The sequence below is a fragment of the Bombina bombina genome, chromosome 5 (assembly GCF_027579735.1).
Source record: "Bombina bombina isolate aBomBom1 chromosome 5, aBomBom1.pri, whole genome shotgun sequence".
NCBI lineage: Eukaryota > Metazoa > Chordata > Amphibia > Anura > Bombinatoridae > Bombina > Bombina bombina.
Window position 1 is genome coordinate 454,829,477 of NC_069503.1, and position 23,408 is coordinate 454,852,884.

Consider the following 23,408-nt stretch of genomic DNA (forward strand, 5'->3'; position numbering starts at 1 on the left):
TGGGTTTTTTTTTCGTTTTGGGATGTTTTTGTTTTTTTTAGAATAGCCATTTTTTATTTTTTAAGGGCAGCAAAAGAGCTGAATGCCCTTTTCAGGGCAATGGGTAGATTAGGTTTTTACTTTATTTTGTGGGTTTGGGGGATGGGGGTTTGTATACTGTTAGGGGGTGTATATTTTTCTTTTGTAGAAAAAGAGCTGATTTCTTTAGGGCAATGCCCTACAAAAGGCCCTTTTAAGGGCCCTTGGTAGTTTATTATAGATTAGGGTTTTTATTTTGGGGTGGTTTTTTTATTTTTTAAACAGGGTATTAGAATAGGAATAATTTTTATTGTTTTGGATAATTTTGTTTGTTATTTTTTGTAATGGTAGTTTTTTTATTTTTTGTAATTTTAGTGTTTTTATTTTTGTAATGTTAGGTTTTAGTGTAAGGCAGCTTAGGTTTTATTTCACAGGTAAGTTTGTATTTATTTTAACTAGGTAGTTAGTTAATAGTTAATAACTATTTACTAACTAGTCTAGCTAGTTAAAATAAAAACAAAACTTACCTGTGAAATAAAACCTAACTATTAGTTATATTGAAGCTAGCTTAGCTTTTATTTCACAGGTAAGTATGTATTTAGTTTTAAATAGGTATTATTTAGTTAATACTTGTAACTTTAATTTAGCTCTTTTTTTAATTATGTTAAAGTTAGGGGATGTTAGGGTTAGGTTTAATGATTATTAGATTAATTTAGGTTGTTGCGATGTGGGGGGCTGGCAGTTTAGGGGTTAATAGGTTTATTTAGTGGTAGTGATGTGGGAGGCCAGAGGTTTAGGGGTTAATAGCTTTATTTAGTGACGGCGATGTCAGGGAGTGGCGGAATAGGGGTTAATATATTTATTATACTGTGGGCAATCTTGGGGTGCAAGGGAATAGGGGTTAATAACTTTAGTATAGTGGCGACGATGTCGGGGAGTGGCGGAATAGGGATTATTAAGTTTTATTAGTGGCGGCGATGTCGGTAGCGGCAGATTAGGGTTTAATAAGTTTAATATAGTGTTTGTGATGCGGGAGGGCCTTGGTATAGGGGTTAATAGGCAGTTTATGGGTGTTTAGTGTACTTTGTAACAGTTTAGTTATGAGTTTTATGTAACAGTTTTGTTGAGTAAAACTCACAACTACTGCTCTCAGATGGCGGTACGGAACTTGTCATTATAGGGTGTAACGCAAACTTTTTAGCCTCACCACACAACTCGTAATGGCAGCGCTATGGGAATCTCATGAAAAACGTCATTTTTTGGAGTGCCGGACTGACTTTGCGTTACAGACTAAAAGGCTTGCGGTACAGCTATACCGACAAGACTCGTAATGGCTGCGTTGCTGTTTTAATGCTGAAATCACCATTTTTTTCAGCATTAAAACACGAACGCACAACTCGTAATCTACCTGATAGTTACTAAATATTTCAGTTTTTACTAATAAGTTTATTTAATGACAATATTTATTACTTACGATTATATTCAACATAAAGTCAAGAATGTATCAATACAGAAACCAGGTAAAACATGATGCAGTTATTATTGTCACTTAAAAGACAATTGATATTTATACTTACAGGTTTTTATTAGACGTTTAACAGAATTATAATATCTTGGCTCCCTATGCTTTAAATCACTGTACTTGCGTAGACACTGGCGCCTGGTCCTTTTAATATTTGAAACTCTGTACAACCTTCTTATAATTTCATATATAATATGATCACGACTGTCCTGCTTTACCAATCTAACTCCTCCCATACGATGAGGAAAATAGCGTTCCATAGCATATACTAGGATGACAAGTTCACCAGCAATGAAAGGCTCCTGTAGGGACATCTTTGTATCTGACGTCACGACTATACTTGTCAATCATATTGACGCTTGACTATAAAATGAATAACGAGATATTTGTGTTATTTTCCTTTTTTTTCCCCATTACTTATAATAAACCATAATGTTAACTACAACTAATCCATCCTAACAATAATTATATCTTACTTTTATTCTTTACATTCTAATATTTATTCTTCATTTTTACCTAACAAATTATTTTAAGACTACTAATCAAGTTATAAAAGAATACATTTTTCATTTCTTGTGAATAATTAAAAAAACTTTATAATATATTGTGATAAAAAATGTTGGAATGTTATTTATTTGAATTGAATTTCCATAGTGTGCTACAACATGAGTCAATAAATAACTAATTGATTAAAGATTCTGTAACTGAATGATTGTCAATTATAATTTTCAACATTGTACTTGTTTTAATAATTTTACCATATGCAAATTGTTATGATTAAAATCTTCGCTATATGTATGTGTGTTGTTGACCAAAGTTTAAAAACGTTGTTATGATTAGTTTTGTCTTCAAAAACAATTGTATACTATTATTGTAACAAAATTAAGTCTGCATCACTCTGTATTTAGTTGTATGTGATCAATGTAAATAATCTTAACTATGATGTTTACTAAATTGCACAAAATAAAGAACCACATTTGAATTTTTTTTTTTTTATTAGACCAAAAGCTAAAATAAAGAAATGTAACATTTATTAAATATTTTTAATATAGGTAACATATTGTAAGAACACAATACAGAAATTGTTATTCAAAATCAATTGTCAAAATATTGATTGGAAACCATGTCCCTTGTGGCCATGCCACGTCTATTTGGGGTCTCCCTACAAATTTTCTCTGGAAAATCTTCAAAGGACATGGGAATATCATCCACAATGGGGTATCCTCTTTTGGTTGCAATATTGTGCAAAATACTGCAAACTAATATTATTTTAGCAACTTTCTCCGTTGAATACTGCATGGCACCACCAGATCTGTCCAGGCATCTGAACCTCATTTTCAGCAATCCAAATGTCCTTTCAATTACACCCCAGGTGGTCTTGCATGACTCATTGAACCAAATATGTTTCCTGAGTTGGGGGTTACTATACAGTGTAAGCAGTCATTCATAACAAGGGTAACCATCATCCCCTGTAATACAAAAACTTATTAAATATTTTGTCAAAGTTTGTAATGCATTTTTTTTACATATATTAAACAATATCCATCAGTATAATTCTTCACTAATGTATCCATTTATTTTTTTTAAAGGGTAGATGTTAGCATCACATTTGTATTAATTACTAATTTCACTTTGATTATTTTTTCAAAATCTATGTATAAAACAAATTAAGTACATACTTTTTAAATATAAATATGGATATTGTTTTGATGTATTTTTAATTGGTTAAACTGACAAAATTATATATTATGCCAGAATAACTAAAAATATGTCAATTTTGGCGCCATTTGAGCTTACCTAACAACCATTCCTCTGGCATCTCTCCATTCTTGAACTTTTGATACAGTCCAGTCTGCCTTAGGATGTAAGAATCCTGACTGGAGCCAGGGTAATTGGATCTTACACTTATAATTCTCATTTTTTACACACCATCTGTAGATTCAGAGAATGGCAGGACTTTCTGTTCCTATAAATCTCCTCCCATAAACGTGGCGGTCTTACTGAAATATAGGTACAGTCTATTGCCCCAAGTACATTTGGCATACATCCCATACAATAAAATTTTGACTTTATAGATTGCAACGCTTCTGTGGTAGAATATGTTTTTCTGGAAATATATGCATGAGTGCATCAATAACTTTTGAAAGATGATGCAAAAAGGCTGATTGACTGAACCCAATAATGAAGCTGGACATGACCTGAAACAATCCGGTGGCAAAAAAAGTGCAAGGCAGCAAGAAACTTGAGGTGTCCGGGAATGGCCATTGAACGTGCCATCACTGGCTCCAGAAAATGTGCAATTTGAGCATATAAAGTTAAAATTGACTGACGATCCAGACTGAACCTTTGAACAACCTCTCTATCGGAAAGGCCATCTAAATGAACCCGAGAAAGGAATACACACTGTACCCGCATTCTCCTTCTAACAACATTTTCTATGGCATCAGCTTCTTAATTTTGCCGTCTCCCCTGATATGCAAGAATATATAGTTGAAGAAGTGTCGCCATGGCTAGCAGGATCAACAGTGAGTAAAGATTCAAGTCTATTGATCTTCCTTATATGACTTGTAGGCATATATCTAATAGACCATATTATTTAATATTGTGCTCACCACCTAAATGCTGGCAAGGGATAATTCACGAGATAGATGCGGAAAAAGTAGCGGGTGGAGAAATAGATTGTTTAGTAATTATTGTTTATTGCAAGATTTATGTCGAGCGATGAATTTTATGCTACAAAAAAGTCTAGAACATAAGAGTTGCGGACAAGTTCGCTCGATACTTGTTAAAGTCATTTTTTCACTTATTTTGGGGCTTGGTACATATGATCTTCTATCCGCATGCAGAAATTTAGACAGAAAAGCTCATGAACACCTTGATAATAGCTTAGTACATGGAGCCCTATGTATTCTTTCAGTGGTAGTTATGTGTAAATGGTGTTATGTTGGTTTTGCAAATTTGTTTTTTTTTCAATAGTTTTACTAAATTAGCATAATGCTAATAACAACCTGTCACTGGGATTTTTTTAGAACTGTGATAGCTTTATATATTTCATAATATTAAAGACAATTCTATAACAGTCACCAATTTTAACTTTTTGTACGATAACAAATAATATAATGCAGTATAAAATTCCATGACACAGGGACAGCCTATTCTATTCCTTTATGGTTCCCACTCTGTATTAAATATACAGTTAAGCCAAGATAAAAACGTTCAGATAGTGCTTGCAATTAAAAAAAAAAAAAAAAAAAAATCTACTATTTTTCATCCAGATTGCTTTGTTCTCTTGGTATATTTAGTTGAAGAGTAAATATAGATAAGCTCAGGAGAGTGCATGTGTCTTTAACACTCTATGGCAGTTGTTTGCAACAATGTATAACATTGCTACAAATATTGCTGTAAACACTGTTGCCATAGTATGCTAAATACATGTGCACTCTCCTGAGCTCGTATGAGCCTACTAAGATCACTCTTCAAAAAAGTATAGCAGGAGAATCAAGGAAAATTTATAATAAGGGACCGATTTATCATATGTCTGTCCGACATGATCCGCTCAGCAGATCATGTCCGACAGACATCGCTGAATGCCAACAGCATACACTGTCAGCATTTAGCATTGCACATGCAGTTCTGGTGAACTGCTTGTGCAATGCCGCCCCCTGCAGATTCACGGCAAATCAGACGCTAGCAGGGGGTGTCAATCAACCTGATCGTTTCTATCCGGGTTGATTGCTGTCCACCACTCAGAGGCGGCGGACCAGTTAAGAAGCAGTAGTCTTAAGACCGCTGCTTCTTAACTGCTGTTTCCGACAAGCCTGAAGGCTCACGCGGAAACACATGTATTAGGCATCATACAGTGCTTAATAATTCGGCTCCTAAAAGTAAATTAACCAGCAACCAATAAAGCTTCATTTTTTAAAGGACAACTCAATGCAGTAAAATTACATAATTAACAAGTGCATAATAAAAAGACAATACCATAGCACTTACTCTGAATTTCAAATAAGCAGTAGATTTTTTTCTGAAAATGTATTTTTTTCTTCAATTTTCCAGCCCCCTGTATCATGTGACAGACATCAACCAATTACAGACTAATATACGTATACCCCGTGAGCTTGTGCACAGGCTCACACACACACACACATACAACATTATTAATAATTTATCCTTTTGGAAATCACATGATTCTAAATGATCACATTGTTTATTTTTCTGTTGTTTTTAGGAAGGTTCACATTACAAAGACCACCTTAGAGTGCCTAAATGGGGATTATGAAGTTGAACCAGGTTATGGTCATGAAAGAAACAGTTTCTTGAAAAAGCATAACATTGAAACTTTTTTTATTGTGCCATCCCATCGAAGGAAGGTATGTTTCTCCTCATACTTTTACACTGTGCCTGAAATAAAAATTGTAAAGTAGTGACTATAAATGTAATATATATAAAAACACACACATACTGCACAAACACCAGAATGCAAGCATTACACACATATGCATGTGTATGTATGTATCAATCTATCTATCTATAATAATTTATATATACATCCTATTATATAAAAGGCCAAGTGTGTTTGTCCGAAGCTGTCATGTGCAGTAGAGACAGCACGAGGACAAACACACCTGGCCTTACCTGACATGCTGTTGCCGCGAAAGTGGGCGTGGTCGGACGGGAGCATGGGCATGGCCGAAGTGTGTGTGGTCGGCATGGCGGTAGTGTGGCCGGGCGCGCGAGAGAGGGGAAAGAAATAGAAACAGAAGGGGAGAGACAAAAAAAAATAGGAAAGAGCTAAAGAGAAGGGGAAGAGCAGAAGAGAGGGGAAAGTGCAGAAGAGAGGGGGAAGAGAGAGCAAAATAGAGGGGAAAGAGCAAAAGAGAGGGGAAAGAGCAATAGAGAGAGGGGGAGAGAGAGAAAAAGAGAGGGGGAGAGAGAGCAAAAGAGAGGGGGGAGAGAGAGCAATAGAGAGGGGAGAGAGAGAAAAATAGAGGGGGAGAGAGAGAAAAAGAGGGGGGGGGAGAGCAAAAGAGAGGGGGAGAGAGAGAGCAAAAGAGAGAGATGGAGAGAGAGAGCAAAAGAGAGGGGGGAGAGAGAGAGCAAAAGAGAGGGATGAAGAGAGAGAGCAAAACAAAGGAGAAAGACAGAGCAAAAGAGAGGGGGAGAGAGAGCACAAAAGAGAGGAGGACAGAGAGAGCGCAAAAGAGAGGGGGACAGAGAGTGCGCAAAAGAGGGGGGGAGAGAGCGCAAAAGAGAGAGAGAACGCAAAAGAGAGGGGGGAGATAGAGAGCATAAAAGAGAGGGGGAGAGCGCAAATGAGAGGGGAGAGAGCGCAAAAGAGAGGGGGAGAGAGCGCAAAAGAGAGGGGGAGAGAGCACAAAAGAGAGGGGGAGAGAGTACAAAATAGAGGGGGAGAAAGAGAGCAACGGGTGAGACCGCTGTACTGCAATAAATGTCCCTTGTGAACGGGCTTTAGGACTAGTATATATATAAAACAGCAAAAACCTAGGAAATTCAGTCTCAAAAAGTATGGTATTGCTAGAGTTTAAGTTCCTAATCAAAGAAAAGCATTGTAAAAAAAGAATACCCTTCTCTACATTACTTTTACCTCACATCAACATATCACACAAGTCAAATATAATAATAAGGTGTTTTTAAAGGCAGGTTCACTTACCTTTTGTGATTCTGATGACTACCTATCCGGCTCTTTTTCATCACCAGTTGCAGTGCATGCATTCTCCTTCTTTGCAACCCAGCAGTTTATTTGCAGCCAATCAGAAACCACTAAGAATAATCTATGGTGCCTGTGATATTGTTTGCCATAGACCATACTCACCAATGACTAAGTAGGAGTTAAAAGAGCCGGATGCCCAGTAATCAGAATAAACAATAAGTATAATGATGATTATTCATAGTGTGCACTCTTGCTTTCTTGATTGACTTTAAAGAAGCTTATGGCAGGAAAGTAATCAGCTTCTGATTGGTGTAATACAAGGTCACCAACTAGGAGATAAAAGAGCACAACCAGTTGTCAGAATCAAAAAGGTAAGTAAAGCTGCCTTTAAAACCCTTAAAACACACAGGATGATCTTATTCTCTTTCTCTAAAAACACCTGAAAGAAAACACACCTCACAAATCAATCACTCTCTCAATGTGATTGAATTGCCAAACTAAAGAAACACACAGGGCTAGATTACAACTGGACTACTAAATTTGCCTGTTTTCGGGCGCTTAATAATTAATCAGCCATTACAAGTGGCTGGTTATTGCTACCGCGAGCTTGTGGCAACAATAAGCGCTTATAAAATTAACCAGAGATCAGATCACCCGTGAGACTTTATTAAGGAACCTAATGATGGTGTGTCGATTGGGAAGAGAAGGGGACCAAGGACAGAGCCTTGTGGTACCCCAACAGAAAGTGGTAACAGCTGAGGAAGCCCCAGAGAAGGCTACACTAAAGGTACAATTAGACAGGTAGGAAGAGAACCAATAATGTCAAATAAATAAAGCTGGCCAGCGATTTGAGAAGGTTGTATTTAAAATCTAAGTGTCTCTATGAGACATTAGTTTCATAAGTTTGTTAGTTGATTGAAGGTTAAAAACGTTCATTCATATAATGGTATGAGAAGTTATAAACAACTTTTCAATTTCCCTATCTGAGGTTGATATCTTGTATATATTGCTTACAATGCACCTTAGAATTCAAACTTTGGGTACTCATCTGAAATGTCTTCCTGATCACCTGATCTTTTGGCTAATCCACATTGTCACTGATGTTCTGTGTCCCAGTCATGTGACCCAATCTGAGCCAATCAGCTGGACTGTCTTCTAGTGAAGTCGCCATTTGAAGATTATATGGGGTAGATTTATCAAGCAGCGGATGCTGCAATCTACCCCAAGTAGTTTTAGGTTCCCCTAGAAATGCTTGTGCAATGATAAATGCTGACAGCCTATGCTGTTGGCATTTATTGATGTGCGGCGGACATGATCTGCTAAAACTCAATGATAACTTTCCAAAATATGCCATGTTACAAAACAATTAATTATATTTATATATTTGTATATCTATCCATCTCTATATGGTCATTTGTTTTGTTTTTTAATTAAGACATAAAAGTTCAAAATTTGTTGTATTTCTGCAAAGACAAGTAAACTGCCACCAATGGGAATTTAAACAATAATGAATAATATTCATTTGTTCAACTTTCTTACATTCTTTACCAAAGAAACTCAATTAACCTACTAACCCGTCATCACACTAAACTGTCAGACACCCATACACTTAACCCCTAAGCACCAACTACCCTACTGTATTTTACCCCCTAACCATTACACTTCCACCACACTTAGCCTCCCTAACCATGACCACCACACTTGACCCACTAAGCTCCAGATCAGCCACTATGCTACTCTTAATTTCTTAAACCAGCAGTATATGGTTACAGATAGGTACATGAAGATACAGTTTTAGCCTACTAATAGAAGAGAGGTATATTTTTCCCAGTGATGAAGACCCTTAACCTTTCTTTTATGTATTTAACTTAGAGATTGATCACAATCTTGTTATTATTTTTGTCAGATGACAATTTCTGAACTTCAGCTGGTATTCAGTAAATATTTTCAGTGATCATTAATCCCTGAAATTTTAGGATCTAAAATCGTAAATTAGTTTTAGAAAACCATCTTTGACTGTACAGGTTTGAAAATTGTCATGTAGGAATTTGTGTGTGTGTGGGGGGGGTTAAGACAAAAAGAAAAAAAAAACTCACAACACACAGTTATGTTTAAAACACTGTGGTTGTATTAAACCTTCAAAACAATAATTTCACATGTTTCATGTGCAGGGGTCAAGTCCAGCGGGAATGCATGGGAACGAAGTTCCTGCACTATTTTTGCAGATGGAACTTACCTGGAAAGAGAACAGAAACAATTCAGTAAACACTGCTGCCGCTGGTGGCAGGAGCTGGAGCACAGTCTGGTTAAACAGAAAGATAGTGAGATTCTCTAGTAACGGGCAGTAACACTTCCTACAATATACTAAATGCAAGCCTGTCAGCTGTCCAGCTGTGTGATCACCCTGCATTGTATGGGACACATGTTGCTTACATTTCTGTGTGGCTTGCTCTGGGGTTATTTAGCTCCCCTCAGCAGAAATAGTACTTTTCCACCTAAAGTGGGTTAGACTCTGACAGAGGATGAGTCTGGAGTTGTTGTCAGATATGGAGGTCTCAGCCCACCCTGGAAAGGAAGGAGCGGGGAGGAAGGAGGGTGTGAGAAACTGAAGATAAGCTGACTATGCACCAAGTGAGTTAAAAACAAAGTAAGGACACCCTGGATCTTGACATTAAACAGCAGGCATTCATGAGTGTCTAGTTTAGTTATTTTAAAGTTGTTTTAAAAAAAAATCAGTGTCTCACTAAAGAAAAAATTTGCTCATCAGCAAGGGAAGAGTGATGTCCTTCCAGCTTCCTGCTTTCTCTCTGATTGGAATCCCTTTTAGTTCTTCCAGAGATAGCTGGGATGAGGTTTTCAAGAGAAATACAAGTGTACACACGGAAAATAGTCTTTGCAATTAAAGGTGGTTGTGAAACCTCTTGTAGTAGGATAAGCCCAGTTACTTTATGTTATACACCAATAGTATGTGCAGTCTGTTTATCTATGTTGGTGTCTGTATGTCTATCAATTTTTGGTCATCATGCCAGGTTCTCTGCAAAATGCTGAAATGTGCAAGATAATGTATTTGCTGCAGTTAAGACTTTACCTGTTTCATCCCAAAATGCAAGGAGACCAGTTTTTCTTTCAGTGTTACTTTGCCCTTATGCCTCCTGCTTCCTCTGCCAGTGCTACTTGCTTCACATTTACTTGGTATATGTGTTAATGGTAATGGCACTAAGACCCCTTGAGACCATAATTTTACTTTAAATTACATTATCATTGTTTTTACTGCAGAGTAAATGCACACACACAAACCTTATCAAGATCATTACATCAGATGTTTACATTACAGTGCCTTACACAATCTGAGGGCCAGGAAGTAACATCTCTTAAAATTTTGCTATGGACCTTAGCTTTTTGGCATTTTCAACATCATCTATATACCCCTTAATTTGTTCTAAAAAAGTGTGTGTGTGTGTCTGGCTTCTCAGTTTTCAGTATCAGTTGAATTCTAAATTAAAAATACAAATTTCACCCATGCCATGTAAAAATATAACCATGGGTGTGATTAAGGCTATGATTTTCGTCATTATGGTGCTGAGCCTGATGATGAGAAACTGACAACTCCTGCTGTATATTTGTAGGAACTGAAAGTGAAATTAACCTGCAGTGTGTTGCTGACTCCAGTGTGCTCTAATCAGTGAAAGATGTCTGTGGTTTAAGACAGTGAGCTGCGTCCATTGAGCTATATCCAGTGAGAGCTGTCTGTGGTTAAAGCCAGTGATCTGAATCCAGTGAGCTATATCCAGTGGGACATACATGGTTAACCAACCATGTACTAGTCACCAGTTTGGCACAGAAAGGGTTAACAGAACCTTTCCACCTTAACCAATTTTTCAAAGTCTAGCCACTCCATGCAATCCTGTGACTTATTTAAATGGGTGCAAGGGTTAACAAACACTCTCTAGTCTAGATCTAGAAAGAATGCCCAAACTCCAATTTAATGCCACCCAAACTAAACTATCTCAGCTGCTGCCACCACCTTATCAATATAATATGGGAAACCCTAAGAAAAAAAAAAACAGACTACAGATTAAAAATCCCAGCAAAAATCAATCTAAAAAAGCACAGTACTATTATTACTAGTCTCTCCTGTAATGTTGTTCAAATATTAGACAAAGTTAAAGGGACACTGAACCCACATTTGTTATTTTGTGATTCAGATAGAGCATGCAATTTTAAGCAACTTTCTAATTTAATCCTATTATCAAATTTTCTTCATTCTCTTGGTATCTTTATTTGAAAAGCAAGAATATAAGTTTAGGTGCCGGCCCATTTTTAGTGAACAACCTGGGTTGTTCTTGCTGATTGGTGGATAAATTCACGCACCAATAAACAAGTGCTGTCCAGAGTGCTGAACCAAAAATTGTCTGGCTCCTTAGCTTAGATGCCTTCTTTTTCAAACAAAGATTGCAAGAAAACGAAGAAAAATTGATAATAGAAAGTTGCTTAAAATTGCATGCTCTATCTGAATCACGAAAGAAAAAATTTGGGTTCAGTGTCCATTTAAACTTAAAAAAGGAACTTTTATTATGAACAAAAAAGTGCAAACAAATACACACGGCAAACAGTTTTTTAAAACAAAAAGGATAAAATAACAGAACCTATAACTTAACTAAAAGAATAGCTTCTGCTCCAGGTAGATGGAATGCAGAATTGTCAAATATGCTGTTGTAGACAGTCTCCCATGTAGAATTAAATACATTTTTCCTGAGGTCATGTTTCTTAACATGCCCCTTCCAGAGTGGGCAACAAACCTAGCCATCACTATTTTATGGCGTGCCAAAAACACATTACAAAAACTCGTTGGAGTTATAAGATGACTCATAATATTTTTAACGTATAGCCAGTACATATATCCACATAGGCAATCCCCTTGGGACATCACAAGGATTATTTTGATACCAAATAAGGCATGTCTATCATATTTGGTCACCCAATAACATAAGTGTGATAAATTATGTCTATAAGCTATACCAGAGTGTCACCTCTGAATGACCTCAGATCTCTCTGGGTAGAAGGACTGCTTTTATCAATTCTCTCTTCTGACATCTTATTGACTTGATGCATTAGATCTCTGAATCCATTCAATATTTTTTTTCATTTTTTATTATTTAAATCAGATTATTTTTTTTATCATATGTTGTATTTCATTTTCTTAAAATAAAATGCTTTTTTGAGTAAAAATCTATCAAAAGATAGTTTCTGTTTAAGATACATTATAGTCTAACGGTTATTAATGCTGAAATATAGATTAGTTTTTAATTATATAGCAATATATTGTAAAATTCCTATTCCGAAAAAGTTGGGACAGTATGGAAAATGCAAAAAAATTCATTTGAAAATTCAGTTCACCCTGTACTATATTGAAAACACAGTCGCCTAGATTTAGAATTTTGCGTTAGCCGTCCAAACCAGCGTTGAGGGGTCCTAACGCTGGTTTTGGCCGCCCGCTGGTATTTGGAGTCAGTCAGGAAAGGGTCTAACGCTCACTTTCCAGCCGCGACTTTTCCATACCGCAGATCCCCTTACGCCAATTGCGTAGCCTATCTTTTCAATGGGATCTTCCTAACGCCGGTATTTAGAGTCTTGGCTGAAGTGAGCGTTAGAACTCTAATGACCAAACTCCAGCCACAGCAAAAAGTCAGGAGTTAAGAGCTTTATGGGTTAACGCCGGTTCATAAAGCTCTTAACTACTGTGCTCTAAAGTACACTAACACCCATAAACTACCTATGTACCCCTAAACCGAGGCCCCCCCACATTGCCGCCACTATAAGAATTTTTTTTAACCCCTAATCTGCCGACCGCACACCGCCGCAACCTACATTATCCCTATGTACCCCTAATCTGCTGCCCCTAACATCGCCGACACCTACATAATATTTATTAACCCCTAATCTGCCACCCCCCACATCACTGCTACCTACCTACACTTATTAACCCCTAATATGCTCTCCGCTACTCTAATAAATGTATTAACACCTAAACCGCCTCACTCCCGCCTCAAAAACCCTATAATAAATATTATTAACCCCTAATCTGCCCTCCCTAACATCGCCACCACCTAACTTCAAGTATTAACCCCTAATCTGTCGACCGGAACTCACAGCTACTCTAATAAATGTATTAACCCCTAAAGCTAAGTCTAACACTAACCTAAGTTAAATATAATTTAAATCTAACAAAATAAAATTAATCTTATTAAATAAAATAATCCTATTTAAAGCTAAATACTTACATGTAAAATAAACCCTAATATAGCTAAAATATAACAAATAATTATATTGTATCTATTTTAGGATTTATATTTATTTTACAGGCAACTTTGTATTTATTTTAACTAGGTACAATAGCTATTAAATAGTTAATAACTATTTAATAGCTACCTAGTTAAAATAATTTCAAAATTACCTGTAAAATAAATCCTAACATAAGTTACAATTAAACCTAACACTACACTATCAATAAATTAATGAAATAAATTACCTACAATTATCTACAATTAAATCAACTAAACTAAATTACAAAAAAAAAAAACCCCACTAAATTACAAAAAATAAAAAAAGATTACAATAATTTTAAACTAATTACACCTACTCTAAGCCCCCTAAAAAAATAACAAAGCCCCCCAAAATAAAAAAAATGCCCTACCCTATTCTACAATAAAAATTAAACAGCTCTTTTGCCTTACCAGCCCTTAAAAGGGCCTTTTGCGGGGCATGCCCCAAAGTAAACAGCTCTTTTGCCTGTAAAAAAAAACATACAATACCCCCCACAACATTACAACCCACCACCCACATACCCCTAATCTAACCCAAACCCCCCTTAAATAAACCTAACACTAAGCCCCTGAAGATCTCCCTACCTTGTCTTCACCACCCCGGGTATCACCGATCCGTCCAGAAGAGGGTCCGAAGTCTTCATCCTATCCGGCAAGAAGAGGTCCAGAAGAGGCTCCGAAGTCTTCATCCTATCCGGCAAGAAGATGAGATCCGGACCGGCAGACATCTTCATCCAGGCGGCGTCTTCTATCTTCATCCATCCGGCGCGGAGCGGGACCATCTTGAAGCAGCTGACGTGGATCCATCCTCTTCTTCCGGCGACTCCCGACGAATGAAGGTTCCTTTAAGGGACGTCATCCAAGATGGCGTCCCTCGAATTCCGATTGGCTGATAGGATTCTACAGGGAGTGCAGAATTATTAGGCAAGTTGTATTTTTGAGGATTAATTTTATTATTGAACAACAACCATGTTCTCAATGAACCCAAAAGACTCATTAATATCAAAGCTGAATAGTTTTGGAAGTAGTTTTTAGTTTGTTTTTAGTTATAGCTATTTTAGGGGGATATCTGTGTGTGCAGGTGACTATTACTGTGCATAATTATTAGGCAACTTAACAAAAAACAAATATATACCCATTTCAATTATTTATTTTTACCAGTGAAACCAATATAACATCTCAACATTCACAAATATACATTTCTGACATTCAAAAACAAAACAAAAACAAATCAGTGACCAATATAGCCACCTTTCTTTGCAAGGACACTCAAAAGCCTGCCATCCATGGATTCTGTCAGTGTTTTGATCTGTTCACTATCAACATTGCGTGCAACAGCAACCACAGCCTCTGACACTGTTCAGAGAGGTGTACTGTTTTCCCTCCTTGTAAATCTCACATTTGATGATGGACCACAGGTTCTCAATGGGGTTCAGATCAGGTGAACAAGGAGGCCATGTCATTAGATTTTCTTCTTTTATACCCTTTCTTGCCAGCCACGCTGTGGAGTACTTGGACGCGTGTGATGGAGCATTGTCCTGCATGAAAATCATGTTTTTCTTGAAGGATGCAGACTTCTTCCTGTACCACTGCTTGAAGAAGGTGTCTTCCAGAAACTGGCAGTAGGACTGGGAGTTGAGCTTGACTCCATCCTCAACCCGAAAAGGCCCCACAAGCTCATCTTTGATGATACCAGCCCAAACCAGTACTCCACCTCCACCTTGCTGGCGTCTGAGTCGGACTGGAGCTCTCTGCCCTTTACCAATCCAGCCACGGGCCCATCCATCTGGCCCATTAAGACTCACTCTCATTTCATCAGTCCATAAAACCTTAGAAAAATCAGTCTTGAGATATTTCTTGGCCCAGTCTTGACGTTTCAGCTTGTGTGTCTTGTTCAGTGGTGGTCGTCTTTCAGCCTTTCTTACCTTGGCCATGTCTCTGAGTATTGCACACCTTGTGCTTTTGGGCACTCCAGTGATGTTGCAGCTCTGAAATATGGCCAAACTGGTGGAAAGTGGCATCTTGGCAGCTGCACGCTTGACTTTTCTCAGTTCATGGGCAGTTATTTTGCGCCTTGGTTTTTCCACACGCTTCTTGCAACGCTGTTGACTATTTTGAATGAAACGCTTGATTGTTCGATGATCACGCTTCAGAAGCTTTGCAATTTTAAGAGTGCTGCATCCCTCTGCAAGATATCTCACTATTTTTTACTTTTCTGAGCCTGTCAAGTCCTTCTTTTGACCCATTTTGCCAAAGGAAAGGAAGTTGCCTAATAATTATGCACACCTGATATAGGGTGTTGATGTCATTAGACCACACCCCTTCTCATTACAGAGATGCACATCACCTAATATGCTTTATTGGTAGTAGGCTTTCGAGCCTATACAGCTTGGAGTAAGACAATATGCATAAAGAGGATGATGTGGTCAAAATACTCATTTGCCTAATAATTCTGCACTCCCTGTATTAGCCAATCGGAATTAAGGTAGGAAAAATCTGATTGGCTGATCGAATCAGCCAATCAGATTCAAATTCAATCCGATTGGCTGATTGGATCAGCCAATCAGATTGAGCTCACATTCTATTGGCTGATCGGAACAGCCAATAGAATGTGAGCTCCATCTGATTGGCTGATTGGATCAGCCAATCAGATTGAACTTGAATCTGATTGGCTGATTCAATCCACATCAGCTGCTTCAAGATGGTCCCGCTTCGCGCCGGATGGATGAAGATAGAAGACGCCGCCTGGATGAAGATGTCTGCCGGTCCGGATCTCCTCTTCTTGCCGGATAGGATGAAGACTTCGGACCCTCTTCTGGACGGATCGTTGATACCCGGCGTGGTGAAGACAAGGTAGGGAGATCTTCAGGGGCTTAGTGTTAGGTTTATTTAAGGGGGGTTTGGGTTAGATTAGGGGTATGTGGGTGGTGGGTTGTAATGTTGGGGGGGGTATTGTATGTTTTTTTTACAGGCAAAAGAGCTGTTTACTTTGGGGCATGCCCCGCAAAAGGCCCTTTTAAGGGCTGGTAAGGCAAAAGAGCTGTTTAATTTTTATTTTAGAATAGGGTAGGGCATTTTGGGGGGCTTTGTTATTTTTTAGGGGGCTTAGAGTAGGTGTAATTAGTTTAAAATTATTGTAATCTTTTTTTATTTTTTGTAATTTAGTGTTTGTTTTTTTTTGTAATTTAGTTTAGTTGATTTAATTGTAGATAATTGTAGGTAATTTATTTCATTAATTTATTGATAGTGTAGTGTTAGGTTTAATTGTAACTTAGGTTAGGATTTATTTTACAGGTAATTTTGTAATTATTTTAACTAGGTAGCTATTAAATAGTTATTAACTATTTAATAGCTATTGAACATAGTTAAAATAAATACAAAGTTGCCTGTAAAATAAATATAAATCCTAAAATAGATACAATATAATTATTCGTTATATTGTAGCTATATTAGGGTTTATTTTACAGGTAAGTATTTAGCTTTAAATAGGATTATTTTATTTAATAAGATTAATTTTATTTCGTTAGATTTAAATTATATTTAACTTAGGGGGGTGTTAGTGTTAGGGTTAGACTTAGCTTTAACTGTTAATACATTTATTAGAGTAGCGGTGAGGTCCGGTCAGCAGATTAAGGGTTAATACTTGAAGTTAGGTGGCAGCGATATTAGGGGTTAATAATATTTATTATAGGGTTTTTGAGGCGGTTTAGGGGTTAATACATTTATTATAGTGGCGGCGAGGTCCGGTCGGCAGATTAGGGGTTAATAAGTATAGGTAGGTAGCGGCGACATTGGGGGGGGCAGATTAGGGTTTAATAAATATAATATAGGGGTCGGCGATGTTAGGGGCAGCAGATTAGGGGTACATAGCTATAATGTAGTTTGCGGCGGTGTGCGGAGCGTCAGATTAGGGGTTAAAAATAATATGCAGGGGTCAGCGATAGCAGGGGCGGCAGATTAGGGGTTAATAAGTGTAAGGTTAGGGGTGTTTAGACTCGGGGTACATGTTAGGGTGTTAGGTGCAGACTTAGGAAGAGTTTCCCCTAGGAAACAATGGGGCTGCGTTAGGAGCTGAACGCTGCTTTTTTGCAGGTTTTTTGCAGCTCAAACTGCCCCGTTGTTTCCTATTGGGGAATCGTGCATGAGCACATTTTTGAAGCTGGCCGCGTCCGTAAGCACTGCTGGTATTTAGAGTTGAAGTGGCGGTAAATATGCCTGTACGCTCCCTTTTTGGAGCCTAACGCAGCCCTTCAGAAAACTCTAAATACCAGCGGTATTTAAAAGGTGCGGGGGAAAAAATACACACATAGCTAACGCACCCCTTTGGCCGCAAAACTCTAAATCTAGCCAATTATTAACACATTATTTGATGTTTTACTTTGTGAATTTAATGTATTTTCGAAAATATACACTCATTTGAAATCTGATGACTGCAACACACTGCAAAAAAGTTAGGACAGTCACCACTGTGCAACATCCCTTTTTCTTTTAATGACACTTTTTACGTGTTTGGGCCCTTAAAGGGCCACTAAACCCAAAATATTTCTTTCATGATTCAGATAGAACATACAAATTTAAACATCATTACAATTTACTTCTATTATTTATTTTGCTTCATTTTTTAGATATCCTTATTTGAAGAAAAAGCCATGCACATGGGTGAGCCAATCACATGAAGCTTATATGTGCAGCAACCAATCAGCAGCTACTGAGCATATCTAGATATGCTTTTCAGCAAAGAATATCAAGAGAATAAAACTAATTTTCTGCTTGGCATAGTAAAGCCTTAACTTGCATCTGTGGATGCAGCAGCAAATGGTGTTGCCTGACAAAGGTTTACCAAAGTATTCCTGAGACCATGTCAGAATATCCATTACAGACTCATGACAGTTTTGGGACAGTGACGTCTGAGGGATCACAGATCACTCGCATTCAGAAGTCGTTTCGGCCTTGCCCTTTACGCATTGAGATTTGACCAAATGATTTAACATAAAAAATAATCTGAAGAGTTCTTATTCTAAAAATAAAAACCATGATTTAAATAGATTTAAAATTGGTCTTGCTAGTAATTTAAATTGTGTTTTAAAGGACGATTTAAATCAATTTGATTTAAATCAAATCCACCATGCCCCTCACGCCTAAAATCATGAGGTCGTCATGACATCCAGTGATGGCTGTCTATATTTAGAGAAAATGGGCTGCAACCAGTGAGCTATATATAATGAGAACTGTCTATGTTTAGAGACTGTGGGCTCCATGTACTAAGAGTTGCATTCAGGGAGCTCTATCTAGTGAGAGCTGTTTGTTGTTAGAGACAGTGAGTTTCATCCAATGGCCTATATCTAGTAAGAGCTGTCTGTGGTTGAAGACAGTGAGCTGCATCCAGTGAGCTATATCTAGTGAGAGCTGTCTGTGGTTGAAGACAGGGATCTGCATTCAGTGAGCTATATCCAGTAAAAGCTGTCTGTGTTTGAAGACAGGAATCTGTATCCAGTGAGCTATATCCAGTGAGAGCTGTCTGTGGTTGAAGACAGTAATCTGCATCCAGTGAGCTATATCCAGAGAGAGCTGTCAATGGTTGAAAACGATAAAGGCTTAAAGAGACAAAGATTGTATCCATGTACAGACACCAATTCATCCTACTATGCAGGCAGGATAGGGGCGTATTATAGCCTACTCAAACAAGGAACTTGCCTAGGGCGGAAGATTAAGGGGGGCGGCACTTACCTTTACTTGGAAAGGTGTAAGAGTCACAGCACCGTTGCAGTTTAGCCATGCACTTAGTTGCAGGACTCTTCAACACTGTTCCCTGTTTTCCATCTGCCACACCCTTTTTTCAATGTGCGCACAGCTGTCTTGAGATCTGCTGGAAAACCGTTAAAAATGGAATACTGCTGTGTGAATATGCTAGTTACAGAGTGCAGCGCATGGTACTCTGTGCATGATTAAACAGGAGGTGGGAAGAGTGGTCACCTCCCACTCACCGGGACTAGTGTCCAGCATGTTAGACAATGCAACAGAGTCTTACTTTTTTTAAAGGTGTAGGTAATGATAAAATAATATCAATACTAATTGTTTACATTTAAATGAGTTGAGGTCTAAAACTAATATGTTTTTTTTTTTTTTGTTTTTTTTTAAAAACACACATTTTTATGTTTCTTGGTATATGTATGGGTATATGTAGGACAGTGGGACTCTTGGGGGGGTGGGCAGCTAGAACTGATTTAATTAATAAAAAGTGACACCCGGCAGCTAACAGACACCCCTCCTGGCTCCTGATAACTTAACAGAGAACAGATCGCACATTGTCAGTGTTTGGGAGCAATGCCATTAGTTGCTGATGTTTTAAATTATCTTAGATCACAAAAATCTAAGGACTTTACATAATGAATTGATGGCAGCAGGGTAATTTCCCCACATCAATCAGTGGGCTCGCTGTTTTTGCCGCAGCTTGCTGAGGTGAAGAAGATAAAGGGTCAGATGTTACGTCTGGTACGATATCTGAATTTACTTATTTCAGTTTGTACATATTTAAGGGGTAAGACTGCTAAATTATATCAGCCTCAATATATATGTTAGAGCAGAACATTATGTGACCTACTATAGTGCTATTTTAAAATAAATAAAAATAAATAAATTAAAGATCAACACAGAAAACTATATATATCTATGTCTATCTAACTAAGTTTTCTATGTTGTTGAGTTTTAATTTATTCTTTTAATAAATGATAAATGTGCTTTTAGATACAAAAATAATAAAAATATAATAAAATATATTATGGTGAAGCAGCAACAGTTATGCATACTTATCACATGTTGTTGAAGTATTTTACTTGTATTATAGACTTTTAAATGAATTGGTAAACAGATTGCTTCTATTAGGGATAGGATTTTTTATCTTACAATAGCTATTATATAAATCTCTATCTATATCAAGAAACCTGAAAATGTTTATTTCCTTATCTTAACTTTTCTATCTATTTATCTGTCTTATCTTATCTTATCTATTGTGCCAATACCCAAAAAATTATTATTCCTTAAAATGGCCCAAAACCTGGGGGTGGGGGGCAGCAGCATTTTAAATGCCCAGGGCAGCACAAAACCTAAATACACCACTGAGGCAGGATCACTGATACTAGCTGCAACCAGGTACCTTTCAGGATGGTACATTTGCACCTAAAGGCCCCATGTGCACCACTGGAAATATAAAATTAGGATTTTGTAGGTTCAAAACACAAAGGGCCAGATTACAAGTGGTGAGCTTTTTAGCATTTTCGCTTGCATGCAAACAGCTCCAGAAGTAACAAAATTTATGTTCGCAAATTAGCGCACTTATTACGAGTTGAAAATAAAATGTTTGCACAAGAGTGAAAACAGATGCACGCTGAATTCAGGACTTTAGATATTGCGACCATGCTAACCTCTTCTCCCCAATGTTCTTCATATAGGATAAAATCTTTTATATATTGATATATACAATATATATATATATATATATATATATATATATATATATATATATATATATATATATATATTTATTTCAATTTACCGGAAAACCACACATTTGATAGTTTGACAGTAAATTCAAATGACAGAGCAGATTAAATAAAGTGTGAAAGTCGTTTAAATTTCAACCTACTATTTTCACATTTGTTATTAAGGTCAATTTTTCTAATATGCAAATTGTAGTCTTTTTATGATTTTTATGATCATTAAGGGGACATGAAACTTTTTTTTTCTTTCATGATTCAGAAAAAGCATGCAATTTTAAACAGCTTTGCAATTTATTTTATCTAATGTGCTTCAGTCTCTTGATATCTTTTGTTTAAAACCACATCTAAATATGCTCAGTAGCAGCCGATTGTTGGCTGCACATAGATGACTTGTTTTATTAGCTCACCCATATGCATTGCTATTTCTTCAACAAAGGATACTTAAATAATGAAGCAAATTATATAATAGAAGTATATTGGAATGTTGTTTAAAATTGTATTCTCTATCTGATTCATGAAAGAAGAATTTGGGGTTTCATGTCCCTTTTTGACATATAGATATGATAATTATTTATATGCTAGTTAAAACTGAGAAGTTCCACATTCTAATGCAGATTACAATTTATCCATATCAAAGGGGCAGTCAAATCCAAAAAAACTTTCATGATTCAAATAGGGCATGTAATTTTAAACAACTTTCCAATTTACTTTTATCACCAATTTTGTTTTGTTCTCTTGTTATTCTTAGTTGAAAGCTAAACCTAGGAGGTTCATATGCTAATTTCTTAGACCTTGAAGGCTGCCTCTGCATTTGGCAGGTTTTCACCACTAGAGGGCACTAGTTCATGTGTTTCATATAGATAACATTGAGCTCATGCACATGAATAAAAAATTCTGGTGTTGACTGTCCCTTTAAGTAGGAATGACATGAGATATAATCGATGTATGCTATCTTGAGAAGAAAAACAATGAGAATATCTTAGCAAAACCTCTCCCTATTTTTCTTATGTATGTAATTGTGTATACGTGGGGTTAGTCCAGAAACTTTTCAAATAAAAGAGTATTGCACTATACCTTTGATATTAATGTTTCTATTTAATAAATGTTCCAATTTACAATGCCATTTGAGATCTGAGTTATTGAGGCTCATGGTAATTTGTGCCAAGCAACTTATCCCTAGGAACAATAAAAAAAACTGAAGCCCCTAGCTTAGCAATGTAAAAAGATGCAGTTTCTGTGTCATTAACCTTGAAAAAATATTGTTATACACTATGGGGTCTATTTATCAAAGCGTCAACTGAAAATACACTTGAATTCCGCGCGTATTTGTCGCAAGATTGATCCGCCGTAGTTATCAAAGCGTCAAGATTGGCAAATGTTGAAATTTGTGACGTAATATACGATCCCGCAATCTCAATCCGACTCAGATCGATGCTTGCGTCATTACAGATGTTTCAAATTTAGATTCGACTCTATTTAAACCTTTACCAAATTTATCAAACATTTAACAGGTACGCTCACGTCTATTCCAACGCAGCGTACCTAGTTTTCAATCCGCCACCCTTGAGGTCGCAGAGGCCATAGAACTCAATGGGAGAATGAAGTATATTACATAATAAAAGTAAATTAGAAACTCTATTAAAATTGTATACCCTTTCTAAATCAAACAATATTATTGCTACACATTTGGTGCACTAGTAGATATAGGGGTAAAAATGAAAAATACATTACTACTTATGGATTATGCTACAATTTTTTTCTCTCATTACAAAGCAAGGGGACAATATTATTTCTACAAATTTGTTGAAAAGGTTTGCCCCAAATTTGTCGCACTAACAGATATAGAGATAAAAATGAAATAAATACACAACATAATATAGTTAACTTCCTTTTTTTTTTTAATTTTTTTTTTTTATATTTTTTTATTGAGGTTTTGCATGTCAAACAGAAAACATACGCTTCTTTTGAAAAAGTTACAAAAAAAATTGAACAAATCCTTTTAACAGTTATATAATGCATTAATGATAGGCTAATGAAACCTCGATTTTTCAGTTATATGGCATACATGACTGACCAGATGGAAAAACAGTATTAGGTCCAGTGGACCTACATTGTAAAAAGAAAAAATAGGAAAAGTCTGCTGATCAGATGAGAAGGAATGCGCATATAGTAGGGGGAAGGGGGGATATTTAGCGGGTAAGCACCGCTCTAGATATAAGGGGGAAAGGTGGAGGGCGGGGCCATAGTATGTACCTGGGGTGGTGAATGACTACTCACGTATAATCACTAAGGGAACTTATTGCAGCTGCACGTAAACTATGCATAACCCTGAGCTCCTCGTGATGTACATATTATATCTTTGAATTAGCAACCTTCTG

The 23,408-nt window shown here is 36.9% G+C and overlaps 1 protein-coding gene across 1 annotated transcript in view; it reads left to right on the forward strand.

Annotated features, from left to right (window-relative positions):
• The window catches only part of ADCY1 (adenylate cyclase 1), a 720,437-nt gene that overhangs the window by 535,522 nt on the left and 161,507 nt on the right, over nt 1–23,408 (forward strand). Inside the window, exon 7 of the mRNA XM_053715756.1 lies at nt 5,769–5,910. Within this exon, the coding sequence (XP_053571731.1) occupies nt 5,769–5,910 (142 nt within the window). The remainder of the gene's footprint in view (nt 1–5,768; nt 5,911–23,408) is intronic.